Source organism: Hyla sarda, chromosome 4, assembly GCF_029499605.1.
Source record: "Hyla sarda isolate aHylSar1 chromosome 4, aHylSar1.hap1, whole genome shotgun sequence".
Taxonomy (NCBI): Eukaryota; Metazoa; Chordata; class Amphibia; order Anura; family Hylidae; genus Hyla; species Hyla sarda.
Window position 1 is genome coordinate 372,746,589 of NC_079192.1, and position 15,222 is coordinate 372,761,810.

Here is a 15,222-nt window from a genome sequence, read left to right on the forward strand (position 1 = left end):
AATTTGAGGGCAATGAGTGGAATATTTTCTCAAAAAATGGCAGATTATTTAATTCCAGAGCATCCAGCTGTAGCCATTTTCCACTCCTTGCCCAAAGTTCATAAAAACTTCTTCCCTCCACAAATGAGACCAATAGTAGCTGGTATAGGGTCATTAAATTAAAGGTTGTGTGCTTGGACTGACAGCATGCTGCAGCCTTTCATTTCCCACATACCAGGGTTCATCAAGGACACCCAGCAAGTACTGGCAGCCTTTGATGAATTTGTTTGGCAAGATTGACACATGTGGATAACCGCAGATGTAACAGCCTTATATTCGATTATCCCTCACAATCTAGCCCTTACAGCATTACGTTGGTTTCTTTCTGTTTTCACATCTTATTCCGGTGATCTGCAGGAGTATTTGATTATGGTGGTTGAATTTTTATTGTCCCACAATTTTTTTTATGTTTAATGGCCAATACTACCTGCAGATCACCAGAGCTTCGATGGGGGCGAAGTTCTCTCCCTCTCTCGCTAACATCTGTGTGTGTTGGTGGGAGAGGAAGAATCTTTTCGCACCCCATAACCCCTATGCCAAATGCATTGCATGGTATGGCCGCTACATCGACGACCTGCTATTCATTTGGGGGTCCGATGTAGCGGCCATACTGGGGTTTACACAATTTCTCAACAATAATCATCTGGGTCTAGTTTTTACCATTTTTCACCATCATACTGATGTTTCATTTTTGGATCTGCGACTCATTGGAGATTGTGAAACCAACAGCATAGTATGTAAAACTTATAGAAAAGATATGGCTGCGAACACAATTCTCCATGCAGATTCATGCCATCCTTATGTCATAAAAAATATCCCCTCAGTTGAAATGACACATGCTAGGAGTAATTGCTCAAGAATAGAGGATTTTGAAGTAGAGGCTGATAATATCGGCCAACGCCTACGTCAGAGGGGATATCCTGACTGGAATATTTCCAAAGCTCGAGAAATAGCTAGGAAGAAGGATAGGAGAGAAATGATACACACAGTCAAATCTAGGATATCTAATGAAATAGAACATCAGGAAGTGGTATTCTCTACATCTTACAGCACACAATATAAAACTATAACATGCCAATTGTGCTGTCTGATCCCACAATTGCACCTGCATTAGGGGGGGGGGGGGGGGGGGGGTTATAGATGTGTAGCCCGTAGAGCACCTACAATAGGTCAAAAACTTTCACCCAGTTTATTTGGAGATAGATTTCGTTCAAACCCTGTCTGGCTTTATCAGAGAGGGTCCTTCAAATGTGGACATAAAATTTGCAAATGTTGTGAAGTAATGTCTCCATCTACATTCACGTCCTGCACCAATCATGACTCATTTTCTATTAAACAGTATATAAACTGTAACACAAAATATGTGGTTTACTTGTTCACATGTGAGTCATGTTTGGTGCAGTATGTGGGATGTACCACTAAACCACTAAAGGTGCGAGTAAGGAAACATCTTTCTGATATCCCACACTCTAACAATAGGAATACTTCCATGATTACCAAACACATAGCTGAGCATCACGGAGGAGATTGGTCAAGTGTGAGGGTCCAAGGGATAGAGAGAGTATCGCCACCATTGCGAGGAGACCACAGAAAAAAAAAACTTATGGATAGAGAAATATATTGGATCCTTCGCTTGGACACTAGATATCCGAGAGGTCTCAATAAAAGGTTAGATGTCATTCTTCACTATAAGTTGGGCATTTCTTCTCTTTTGTATAGACACATTTTTCTTATATATTTTTATTTTTTCTAATTAATTTTCTTCATAATTAGGCAGATATGATAATTTTTTTTCAATAAGGTTGAAACGTGTTCAATATGAGGCTAGTCCTATTAGAGAGATATAATATATTATATATATATATATATATATATATATATATATATATATATTTTGTTGTGTTGGGCACATCCATCCTTGTTCTCATTATTGATTTGCATTGAAGCAGCATTTTATTATTTACTATTTAGGATATATATTTAAACATAATGTGGATTGTTTTCCTGTTTAAAAGCATCTTTCTTTACATATCATATAGTACAATACATTATTTCCCAGTAGGTTGTACGATTTAGATTCGGTATATATACTTGGCCTTATTATTCATATGCATATTATATATCATTGTATTTTTCTCTGATCCCACACAGTAATACAATGAAATATTTGATTATTAAATTGCAGTCATTCATTGTGTGGTTTTCTTTTTACAGAAGAAAAATAGTATAGGTCACCTACAATATGTTTGTTTATTCTACAGTTAATTTTTTGTACATTTATATCCTATTTTTTTCTTCTGTTTTAAAGGCCTACAATATTATTGTGTCCTGTTTTAACCCTTTGTTGCACAATTGCATGACAGTATATTTATTGAATTTTCAGATATTTTGATAGGATTTTCTTTTTTCATATTTTTATTTGCTGACATGCGATTGTCTAACAATGTATGTTTTTTTGCTATATTTATAATTGTACACTAGTTTACTAACAATAAAGATTATTATTCTGTTTTTATTTTATGTATATATTCACATTTGTATAGTAATGAAAACGCAGTATATCTTTTGTGAATGGGGTTGTTGGTAGAGGTCCAGCAGGAGTTAATTTACCTGCTGCTGCACCTCGTCACCTCCCACTCCATAGATAAGCATCCTTAGAACGTGTAATCATTGTATGATTAAGGCCAGCACCTGGCCGAAACGCGTCACTTCCGACCTGTTACCTGCTGCTTCTGGCGAGATGTAAAATAAAGCTATATTGAATTGATCTGCACCTGAGCTGGAGTTCTTTCCATATTCCGAAAAGGAATGTGGTATGAGGTCCTACCCGGTGCTGAAGGAGGATTTACACCAGGGACGGCTGCAGGTCTGTAAGAAGGCTGTGTCAAAGCTGTATGTGACAGACTGTCTAATGGCTCACAGCCCTGTATTGATTACCAGGTCTGACTGTCACATACAGCTTTCCCAGGCTTCTGAATGGCACATGACAGGTTTAGCACTGTCCTACATTTCTAGCGGTTCAGGTGCCTGGGAAAGCGGTGTGTAACAGTCAGACCATGTAATCATTACAGAGCCATGAGTCATAACAGCGTCTGACTGTCACACACAACTTTCCAATTGGCAAGGAATGTGTCAGTGCAAGTCAGATCATGTGCCATTCAGAAGCCTGGAAAAGCTGTGTGTGACATTCAAACTCTGTCTAATGACTCATGACCCTGTAATAATTACAGGGTCTGACTGTCACACACAGCTTTCCCAGGCTTCTGAATGGCACATTATCTGTTCTATAATGTTTTATCCTCCAGTCGCCAATAAACCTGCAGTCAGTATGCTAATGTGACATCACATCTTATCCTCCGGTCACTTCTAAAGCTGTACTCACTATTCTGCTGTTCTACAACGTCTTATCCTCCAGTAACCTCCAAAGCTGCAGTCAGTATTCTACTGTTACATCACGTCTTAACCTCCAGACACCTCCAGAGCTGTACTCACTATTCTTCTGTTTTATAACTTCTTATCCTGCAGTCACCTCCAGCTGTACTCACTATTCTTCTGTTTTATAACTTCTTATCCTGCAGTCATCTTCAAAGCTGTACTTGTTATTCTGCTGTTATATAATGGCTTATCCTCTAGTCACTTCAAGAGGTGCACTCACTATTCTGCTTTTATATCATGTCTTAGGCGTTGTTCACACGTCTGAATTTCTGTGGTGGATGCTTCCGGCACGGAAATTCCGTTTTCAGAAAGAATGAACGTGTTCTTTCTGCGGACTCCACACAGAATGCATAACAGTCTATGAGACTGCGTATTCCTGTGCCGTTTGCGGAATGTTCGCACAGAGATTCTCTGTGCGGACATTCCGTAGTGTGAACATATCCATAGTCTGCAATGACCCAGCTCTGGAGGGGACATCCAGTTGTCTGTTCTTTACCACTCTAGACACCAACCAAATTGGTGCACACAGTGGAACTGGAAAGACTACAAAAAAAAAAACCCTCCCCCCTCTCATGCACACAGACAAAAGGGAAGGTAGATGAGCGAGACCAGATTTTCAGCAGTGTATTCACAAGTTGCTTGCCTTCCCCAGTTTCCTCATGTTAGCTCCCTCTGCTGGTCAATAGTGGGAAATATGACAAGTTATTACTTAATTTTTCATACTTTGTGACAAGTAAAAATGTAAAATATTTCCAAAAATATTTAAAAAATGTGAAAACATTATTTAACCTCTAAAAAAAAAAAAAAATACAAAAAAAAAAAAATACAAAAAAAAAAAATACAACATTTGGTGACACATTCCCTTTAAGGCTTTAACCAGCAACAAGATTTTAATTAACATGGCAACAGTAGAAGCAGGTTGAAAAGTCGAGGTACTTGGTCCAGAATAGGTTATCTAGAATGTTTCCTTCAGCTTTGCCGCTCTGCTTTTGTAGGTGTAGTAGCAGGGGCACAATGTTATGCAATTTAAAAAAGTGCCATGTTTCACGTGAACAAGTGCAGAGCAAAGCTTATTTCTTTTATCTTCTTAGCTCTAAAAATCTTTATAGCTAAACATTGGAAATCAATCTATTCCTCTTCCCTTTGTTAGAAACAAATTGAACTGGATTATAGTTAATGATTGTTTGACCAGTATTAAGGATATCCAGACCTACTTTCAGGCGGTGTATATATATACACATGGATAATACAGTATACTCTACTATACTGATTGTTGGTTGGGGGTGGCCAGTATCCTTTTTCTTCATGTCCTTTAAGATTTTATGTTGGGACTGACACAAATTGATGTAGGATTGGAGTGCATATAACTTTGGTAGGTGGTTGCTATATAATACACTGCTCAAAATAAATAAAAGGAACACAAACACCACAATGTAACTCCAGGTCAATCACACTTCTGTGAAATCACACTGTCCACTCAGGAAGCAATACTGATTGACAATTAATTTCACATGCTGTTGTGCAAATAGAACAGACAACAGGTGGAAATTATAGGCAATTAGCAAGACATCCCAATAAAGGAGTGGTTCTGCAGGCATTGACCACAGACCACTTCTCAGTTCCTATGCTTCCTGGCTGATGTTTTGGTCACTTCTGAATGCTGGCGGTGCTTTCACTCTAGTGGTAGCATTAGACAGAGTCTACAATCCACACAAGCGGCTCAGGTAGTGCAGCTCATCCAGGATGGCACATCAATGCGAGCTGTGGGAAGAAGGATTGCTGTGTCTGTCAGTGTTGTGTCCAGAGCATGGAGGCATCAGGAGACGTGGAGGAGGCCATAGGAGGTGAACAACCCAGCAGCAGGACCGCTACCTCCATGAGGTAGGTATGAGATCCAGACGTTCACAGGTGGGGGTTGTGCTTACAGCCCAACACCGTGCAGGACGTTTGTCATTTGCCAGAGAACACCAAGATTTGCAAATTCGCCACTGGCGCCCTGTGCTCTTCACAGATGAAAGCAGGTTCACACTGAGCACGTGACAGACGTGAGAGTCTGGAGACGCCGTGGAGAACGTTCTGCTGCCTGCAACATCCTCCAGCATGACCGAATTGGCAGTGGGTCAGTAATGGTGTGGGGTGGCATTTATTTGGGGGGCCGCACAGCCCTCTATGTGCTTGCCAGAGGTAGCCTGACTGCCATTAGGTACCGAGAAGAGATCCTCAGACCCCTTGTGAGATCATATGCTGGTGCAGTTGGCCCTGGGTTCCTCCTAATGCAAGACAATGCTAGACCTCACGTGGCTGGAGTGTGTCAGCAGTTCATGCAAGAGGAAGGCATTGATGCTATGGACTTGCCCGCCCGTTCCCCAGACCTGAATCCGATTGAGCACATTTGGGACATCATGTCTCACTCCATCCACCAACGCCACGTTGCACCACAGACTGTCCAGGAGTTGGCAGATGCTTTAGTCTAGGTCTGGGAGGACATCCCTCAGGAGACCATCCGCCACCTCATCAGGAGCATGCCCAGGTGTTGTAGGGAGGTCATACGAGCACATGGAGGCCACACACACTACCGAGCCTCATTCTGACTTGTTTTAAGGACATTACATCAAAGTTGGATCAGCCTGTAGTGTGGTTTTGCACTTTGATTTTGAGTGTGACTCCATATCCAGACCTCCATGGGTTGATAAATTTGATTTCCATTGATAATTTTTGTGTGATTTTGTTGTCAGCACATTCAACTATGTAAAACGGAAAGTATTTCATACGATTAGTTCATTCATTCAGACCTAGGATGTGTTATCTTAGTGTTCCCTTAATTTTTTTGAGCAGTGTATATGTACATTCAGAGATCTTTCTTGTGTAAAAAAATTTTTGTCCATTCGTGTTTGAACTCTATGGGGGAGATTTATCAATGTGTACAGCCGCACTTCTTTTTGTGTGTCACACTTATCAAAAAGGTGCAAGACTGATACATTTTGCCCAAATGAAAAATCACCTCAGAACTTGCAGTAGGATGTCATTTTTCTAAGCCATGGCAGAGGTAGTTTGTATTTGCATTTTTTTTTTTTAATAACGTTTGAGCAATATTTTTGCACCGTCCACTGCATAATCAAGAATAAAGGACTGCATTTGACAGTCACTTTTGCCAGTTTTCTATTTTAAAATTGTTCAAAATCCTTATGCCTGAGAGTGTTACACTGACTGCGCAAAATAAAATTGCAGCAAATTTCAATTTTTCCAATAAAATGTCAGGAACACAATGATAAATCTCCCCCTATATTTGCAATCCCTGATGTTTTATTTGCATTACTTATTTTCTATTGATTACGTTTTGACACAGTTAATTTACCTTTAATAAAAACAAGAATTCATGTTTTATTTCTGTATGATAATACTGGCAGTGAAGTGTTTTGAAGGGTTTAAGCAAAAAAAAGTTTTTTGTGTACTGAACAGCTATTTGGTTTTCAAATAACCTTCATCAATCCCTCACTGATTTTAAGACATCAGTATTAACAGATTTACCAGTGGATGATGTTTGAGGCATCAGAGATGTCATTCCTGCCTAGACGGGAAGGTTTTACATCGAATTCATAGAACACCTGCTTGCTGGAGATATTCCCATATGCATATGGCACTATGATCAGACTTACGTGAGATTAAACTTGAAGTTAAATTGCCAGGTGTTGGTCCCAGGTGGGTATTCCCCCTTTTCATTCATGAAGGTGAGACCAAGCTGTATAATCTTTAGCAGATCTACATTGCAGCGCAAGAGCTGGTACTGATAATCTATGGTGCTTCGAAATTCCCCTATCGGCCTCACAACCACACCAGGAAACTCTGTGTCCTGCAAAACCACAAAGCACACAAAACAGATAGTCAGCTGACTGCAATCTCAATACAAAGGTTTCTGGGGGTTCATTGTAACAATCACGTAAATACAAACAGTTCACAGGTAGGTTTAAAACGAGAACTTAGGGGTAGATTCATCAAAACTTGTGCATAGAAAAAGTTGACCAGTTGCCCACAGCAACCAACCATATCGCTTCTTTCATTTTGAACCCCTTAAGGACTCCGCACATTTTGGCATTATGGACTCAGCTAATTGGATTTCCCTCCTCGCCTTCTAAAAATCATAACTCTTATATTTTCAACCACAGACAAGTATTAGGGCTTGTTTTTTGCATGACCAGTTGTCTTTTGTAATGACACCCATTAATTTTACCATAAAATGTATGGCGCAAAAAAAAAAAAAAATACTATGTGTGCGGAAATTGAAAAGAAAACCGCAATTTAGCACATTTTGGAAGGTTTTGTTTTAACGCTGTACAATTTATGGTGAAAATGACGTTTTCTTTATTCTGTATGTAATTACGATTAAAATGATACTCATGATTTTTCTATTGTACCGCAAAAAAAAAAAGCTAACTTTTTAACAAAATTAATACCTTTAAAATATCATTTTCATTTTTCCATATAAGCAGCGGTATGAGGTCTAATTTTTTGTGTTGTGATCTGTACTTTTTATTGATACCACATTTGCATATATATATATAAAAGTTTTTTTATACTTTTTATTTTTTATAAAATGTTACAAAAAAGAGCAGCAATTCTGGACTTTTTTTATATACACTTTTTTTTAGCATGTTCACCGTACGGGATCATTAAAATTATATTTTAATTGTTCGGATATTTACGCACGCGGTGATACCAAATATGTTTAATAATTAATTTATTTTTACACTTTTTGGGGGTAAAATGGGAAAAGGGCACAATTTACATTTAAAATGGGGGGAGGGTATTTTTCTAAAATGTTTTACTTTTATTTTTACACTTTAACCCCTTGGGGACTGAGCCCATTATGACCCTAAGGAAAGGGAGCATTTTTTTTTTTCAAATCTGACCTCTGGAATGCTTTTACTTATAAATTTGATTCAGAGATTGTTTTATCGTGACATATTCTACTTTATGTTAGTGGTAAATTTTTGGGAAAAAATGTAAAAATTTCAGGAAAACTTAGAAAATTTAGCATTTTTCTAACTTTGAAGTTCTCTGCTTGTAAGGAAAGGGGACATGTCAAATAAATTATATATTGATTCACATATACAATATGTCTACTTTATGTTGGCATCATAAAGTTGACATGCTTACTTTTTTAATACAGAAAAATCATAATTTTTCAGGGACCAGTTACGTTTTGAAGTGGACCCCATTATGAAAACTGCACCCCTCAAAGTATTCAAAATGACATTCAAAAAGTTTGTTAACCCTTTAGGTGTTTCTCTGGAATAGCAGCAAAATGGAGGAGAAAAATCAAAGTCTTCATTTTTTACACTAACATGGTATTGTAGCCCAATTTTTTTTCATTTTTACAAGGGGAAAAAGGTAAAAGCCCCCCCCCCCCCCAAAACTTGCAATTTCTTTTTCTCTCAAGGAAATACCTCATATGTGGATGTAAATTGCTCTGTGGGTGCACTAGAGGGCTCAGAAGGGAAGGAGCGACAATGGCATTTTTGAGAGCAAATTTTGCTGAAATGTTTTTTGGGGGGCATGTTGCATTTAAGAAGCCCCCATGATGCCAGAACAGTAAAAAAACTAACACTCTATTTTGGATACTACACCCCTCAAGGAACGTAACAAGGGGTAAAGTGAGCCTTAACACCCCACAGGTGTCTGACAGATTTTTTGAAAAGTGGTCCATGAAAATGAAAAATTACATTTTTCATTTGCACAGCCCACTGTTCCAAAGATCTGTCAAATGCCAGTGGGGTGTAAATACTTACTGCACCCCTTATTAAATTCAGTGAGGGGTGTAGTTTCCAAAATAGGGTCACATGTGGGGGGGGGGGGGGGGGGGGGGGTCAACTGTTTTGGCACCATGGGGGCTTTGTAAACGCACATGGCTCCCGACTTCTATTCCAACCAAATTCTCTCACCAAAAGCCCAATGACGCCCCTTCTCTTCTTAGCATTGTAGTTCGCATGCAGAGCAGTTTATATTCACATGAGGTATTTGCATACTCAGAGGAGATATAGTTACAAATTTTATGGGGGCTTTTTCTCCTATTACCCCTTGCGAAAATGAAACATTTGGGGTAACACCAGCATTTTATTGAAAAAAAAATTTTTTTTTTGCTTATATGTCCCAGTTTAACAAAAGTTCGTCAAAGACCCGTGGGGTGTTTTTACAGACCATTATTCCAAAAATCTGTCAGACACCTGTCGGGTGTAAACACTCACTGTAACCATTGTTACATTACGTGAGGGGTGTAGTTTCCAAAATGGGGTCATGTGGGGGGCGGTCCACTGTTCTGGCAGCATGGGGGCTTTGTAAACACACATGGCCTTCAATTTCAGCCTAATTCTCTCTCCAAAAGCCCAATGGTGCTCCTTCTCTTCTGAGCATTGTAGTTCGCCCGCAGAGGACTGTACATCCACATATGGGGTATTTCCATACTCAGAAGATATTGGGTTACCAATTTTTTTTTTTTTGGGGGGGGGGGGTTCCTATGATCCCTTGTGAAAATGAAAAATTTGGGGTAACACCAGCATTTCAGAAAAAAAAAAAAACATTTTTAAATTTTCACGTCCAACTTCAAAATTCGTCACAGACCTGTAGGGTGCTAAGGCACCTTGAGGGGTGTATGTTCCCTTGAGGGGTGTACGTTCCCTTGAGGGGTGTTTCCAAAATGGGGTCACTTTTTTTTTTATAGTTTTTTTTGCGTTTGTCCGAACTGCCGTAACCATCAGCCACCTCTGTGCAAATCACCAATTTCGACCTCAAATGTACATGGCGCTCTCTCACTCCCTAGCATTGTTGTGCGCCTGCAGAGCATTTTTAGTCCACATATGGGGTATTTCCGTACTCGGAAGAAACTGCGTTACAAATTTTGGGGTTATTTCTCCTTTTACCTCTTGTGAAAATGAAAAGTATGGGGCAACACCAGCATGTTAGCGTAAAAAAATTATTATTTTTTTAACCATAATATGCTGGTGTAGCCCCCAACTTTTCCTTTTCATAAGGGGTAAAAGGAGAAAAAGCCTCCCAAGATTTGTAACCCAATTTCTCCTGAGTACGGAAATACCCCATATGTGGCAATAAACTGTTTTCCTGAAATATACCAGGGCTCTGAAGTGAGAGCGCGCCATGCGCATTTGAGGACTAAATTAGGGATTTGCAATAGGGGCGGACCCGGATACAAGGACGGCGCTTGTCTCCATCAAAATCCTACGTCAGTGTTTCCCAAAAAGGGTGCCTCCAGCTGTTGCAAAACTCCCAGCCTGCCAGGACAGTCAATGGCTGTCCGGCAATACTGGGTGGTGTTGTTTTGCAACAGCTGGAGGCACCCTGTTTGGGAAACACTGCTATAGGATTTTGGTGGAGACAAGCGCCGTCCTTGTATCCGGGTCCGCCCCTATTGCAAAACCCTAATTTAGCTCCGTTTAGGAAACACTGTCGTATGAGAAGTTTTTAATCTTTATTATGGGGGTGTATATGTAGTATTTTACTTTTTATTTTGTGCAGCGTTTTTAAGGTACATTCACACGGGCGGGGGATCGCAGTGAGTTTTCCGCTGGGAGTTTGAGCTGCGGCGAAAAATTTTCCGCAGCTCAAACTTGTAGAAGGAAACCCACTGTAAACCCGCCCGTGTGAATGTACCCTGTACATTCACATGGGGGGAGGGGGGGGGGGGGAGGGCGGCACCCCAAACCTTCAGCTGTTGCAAAACTTTAACTCCCAGAATGCACTGACAGACCGTACATGCTGGGAGTTGTAGTTTTGCAACAGCTGTAGGCACATTGGTGGGGAACCACTGAGTTAGGAAACAGACTCTAGTTCAGTGATTCCAACCAGTGTGCCTCTAGCTGTTGCAAAACCAACTCCCAGCATGTACGGTCTGTCAGTGCATTCTGGGAGTTGTATTTTTTCAACAGCTGGAGGCACACGGGTTGGAATCACTGAGTTAGGAAAAAGACTAGCTCCGTTTTCCAAACCAGTGTGCCTACAGCTGTTGCAAAACTAACAACTCCCAGCATGCACTGACAACCGAAAGGCATGCTAGGAGTTGTAGTTATGCAACAACTGAGGAAGAACAGTTTGGAGACCGCTAAGTAGTGGACTCCAAACTGTAGCCCTCCAGATGTTGCAAAACTCCAACTCCAAGCATGCCCAGACTGTCCAGGTATGCTGGGAGTTCTAGTTTGGCAACATCTGCAGGGACATATGTTGCAGCACTACAATACCCAGCATGCTAGACTATCTGGGCATGCTGGGAATTTAGTTTTGCATCATCTGGAGGTCTACAGTTTGGAAACCACTGTATAGCAGCCTCCAAACTGTGCCCATCCAGATGTTGCAAAACTACAACTCCCAGCATGCCAAGACTGTCCAGGCATGCTGGGAGTTGTAGCTCTGCAACATCTGAAAACCACAGTTTGGAGATCACTGCACAGTGGTCTCCAATCTGTGGCCCTCCAGTTGTTGCAAAACTACAACTCCCAGCATGCCCAGACAGTCAAAGGCTGTCTGGGAATGCTGGGAGTTGTAGTTTTGTAACTTCTAGCAGGCCACAGTGAAGATCACTCACCAAAGAGGATCTTCACTGTTGCCCACAGTCTCCACCGCAGCTCTTCCTGTGCCTGCTGCCGGGTAAGACCTCCGTGCCACTTTCCAGCACCCCCCGCTCTGCCCGGACTTCTATGGGTGGGCAGAGCGGGGATCTAAACTTTAACCCCCCCCTCCTGACTGACCAATGGCAGGGGATAGGAGGAGGAGGCATTCCTGTCACCTAGCTCCTATCCTTTAGAATGATCGGCACGGTCTCTGACAGCACTGATCATTCTTATTTTCCAGGCGATCGGATCACCAGAGGCCCGATCAGTCTGGAAAAGCCATGATTCGCCGGTCGCCGAATCATGGGGATTGCCGTTATGGGTGGTGGTTTGCGCTTGGCGGTCTCAGGACCCCCCTAGGCGATGTCACAAGATGCCTGTTGATAGATATCAGCAGTCATCCCGGTCCAATCACCGCCCGGCACCAGAATGCACATTTACATCCTGCGTCGTTAAGGGGTTAAAGAAGTCTACGAAAAATAAAAGCAGCAATCTGATTGCTATGGGCAGCTGCAACTTTTGCTCAGCACAGGCTAGAATTCCACTAAGGGTTTTTTTCAGCAAAAACGCCCCAAAAAAACATCCATTCTGCCAAAAAGCGTTTTTTCATAGAAAAAAAACACTGTGGCCAGATGTTAGCTGCAAGTCACTTGGCATTTTTCAGTTTGGCCTTTATTTAATCCTTTTAGCGTTTTTCGGCATTTCTGGGCTAAGTTGGAGATTTTCAGAAACGACAATGGAGACTAAGGCATGACACAGTAGGGATGCCTGAAATTGTAGGGCACAAATTTTATATATTTTTTTTTTAACCCCTTAACGACGCAGGACGTATATTTACGTCCTGCGCCAGCTCCCGTGATATGAAGCGGGATCGCGCCGCGATCCCGCATCATATCGCGTGGGTCCCGGCGCTAATCAACGGCCGGGACCCGCGGCTAATACCACACATCGCCGATCGCGGCGATGTGCGGTATTAACCCTTTAGAAGCGGCGGTCAAAGCTGACCGCCGCTTCTAAAGTGAAACTGAAAGTATCCCGGCTGCTCAGTCGGGCTGTTCGGGACCGCCGCGGTGAAATCGCGGCGTCCCGAACAGCTGATCGGACACCGGGAGGGCTCTTACCTGCCTCCTCGGTGTCCGATCGACGAATGACTGCTCCGTGCCTGAGATCCAGGCAGGAGCAGTCAAGCGCCGATAATGCTGATCACAGGCGTGTTAATACACGCCTGTGATCAGGATGAGAGATCAGTGTGTGCAGTGTTATAGGTCCCTATGGGACCTATAACACTGCAAAAAAAAAGTAAAAAAAAAGTGTTAATAAAGGTCATTTAACCCCTTCCCTAATAAAAGTTTGAATCACCCCCCTTTTCCCATAAAAAAAATAAAACAGTGTAAAAAAAAATAAAAATAAACATATGTGGTATCGCCGCGTGCGTAAATGTCCGAACTATAAAAATATATAATTAATTAAGCCGTACGGTCAATGGCGTACGCGCAAAAAAATTCCAAAGTCCAAAAAAGCGTATTTTGGTAACTTTTTAGAACATTAAAAAATGAATAAAAAGTGATCAAAACGTCAGATCAAAACAAAAATCATACTGATAAAAACTTCAGATCACGGCGCAAAAAATGAGTCCTCATACCGTCCTGTACGTGGAAAAATAAAAAGTTATAGGGGTCAGAAGATGACATTTTTAAACGTATAAATTTTCCTGCATGTAGTTATGATTTTTTCCAGAAGTGCGACAAAATCAAACCTATATAAGTAGGGGATCATTTTAACTGTATGGACCTACAGAATAATGATAAGGTGTCATTTTTACCGAAATATGCACTGCGTAGAAACGGAAGCCCCCAAAAGTTACAAAATGGCGTTTTTTTTCTCGATTTTGTCGCACAATGATTTTTTTTCCCGTTTCGCCGTGCATTTTTGGGTAAAATGACTAATGTCACTGCAAAGTAGAATTGGCCACGCAAAAAATAAGCCATAATATGGATTTTTAGGTGGAAAATTGAAAGGGTTATGATTTTTAAAAGGTAAGGAGGAAAAAACGAAAGTGCAAAAACGGAAAAACCCTGAGTCCTTAAGGGGTTAATCCAAATTATTTTTTTTATTTGAAAGCAGGGAACAATTATTGGGAGCAGAGCAGGGAATTATAAGCTGCCGACAATATAAAAATAGTGAACATATATGATTTTAATGTGTAAAGTAATAATGACAACTGTTTTTACTATTTATTTTAGGTACAGTACATTTTACTCAGCGCTGCGTTATTCCCATCATGGAACAGACTGACTCCTAAGACCCTTTGCCATCATCACTTAAAAGCTGGCCAGGGATGGTCCTTAGCTAAGATCACTACTTAGTAAATTCATATTTGCCAGCAGAAGCCCTCATTGGTTACCTCCAATTGACCAATGAGAGCTTCTGGTGGGCAATATTAAAATACAGCACGCCAAAAAAACACGCTAACATTTTTCAGGCATTTTTAAGCCTAAAAAGTGCCAGAACAAAATTCTAGCCTCAGTGTAAAAACTGAAAAAAGGCTGTTTTATGCCTTAAAAAGGTTCACTGCTTTGTTCCTGTTCGTAAGATCCCTTGACAATAAGCTGATGACAGTTTTCCAAATGCTGGAGCTTTCAGCGATGAACTGGGAGTAAGGCTAAGTTCACACTACAGAATTTCACTTGTGGCATTCCACTTGGAAATTCCGGTGCCGTAGAATCCCACTGCTGGCAATGTGATTCCACTGCACAGTGCACACTACAGAACGACAGCGGCTGAAATTCCACTGCCAAAAGAAAGAGCTTGCGCATTTTTTAGGCAGAATCCACGCTGCAGACATTGCTGTCTATGGGGGTGGCAATGTTTGTGTGGTCCTGGCGCCAACTGAGCGCACTCGGAATCTCTGGATGGATTTTGTCCTCCCACCAGAAATTCTGTAGTTTGAACCAAAAAGTATTTGATTTTGCTGTATCGCAATCACTGGAAAAATTAAACACTGCATAGTGCCCATTCACTATTTGCAGCCAATCTCTATACTGGCCAAGAGATCCTAAAATGAGAACCCCCCCCCCCCCCATTTATTAGTTTTTAAAAGACAACCTCTATATTGCTTAGTTTCTGCTTCATA

At 41.1% G+C, this 15,222-nt stretch overlaps 1 protein-coding gene across 5 annotated transcripts in view; it reads right to left on the minus strand.

Annotated features, from left to right (window-relative positions):
• Positions 1-15,222, minus strand: part of CNOT8 (CCR4-NOT transcription complex subunit 8) — a 37,293-nt gene that overhangs the window by 13,820 nt on the left and 8,251 nt on the right. For all 5 annotated transcript variants that reach the window (XM_056516806.1, XM_056516805.1, XM_056516809.1 and 2 more), the window contains exon 3: positions 7,131-7,324. In XM_056516806.1, the coding sequence (XP_056372781.1) occupies positions 7,131-7,324 (194 nt within the window). The remainder of the gene's footprint in view (positions 1-7,130; positions 7,325-15,222) is intronic.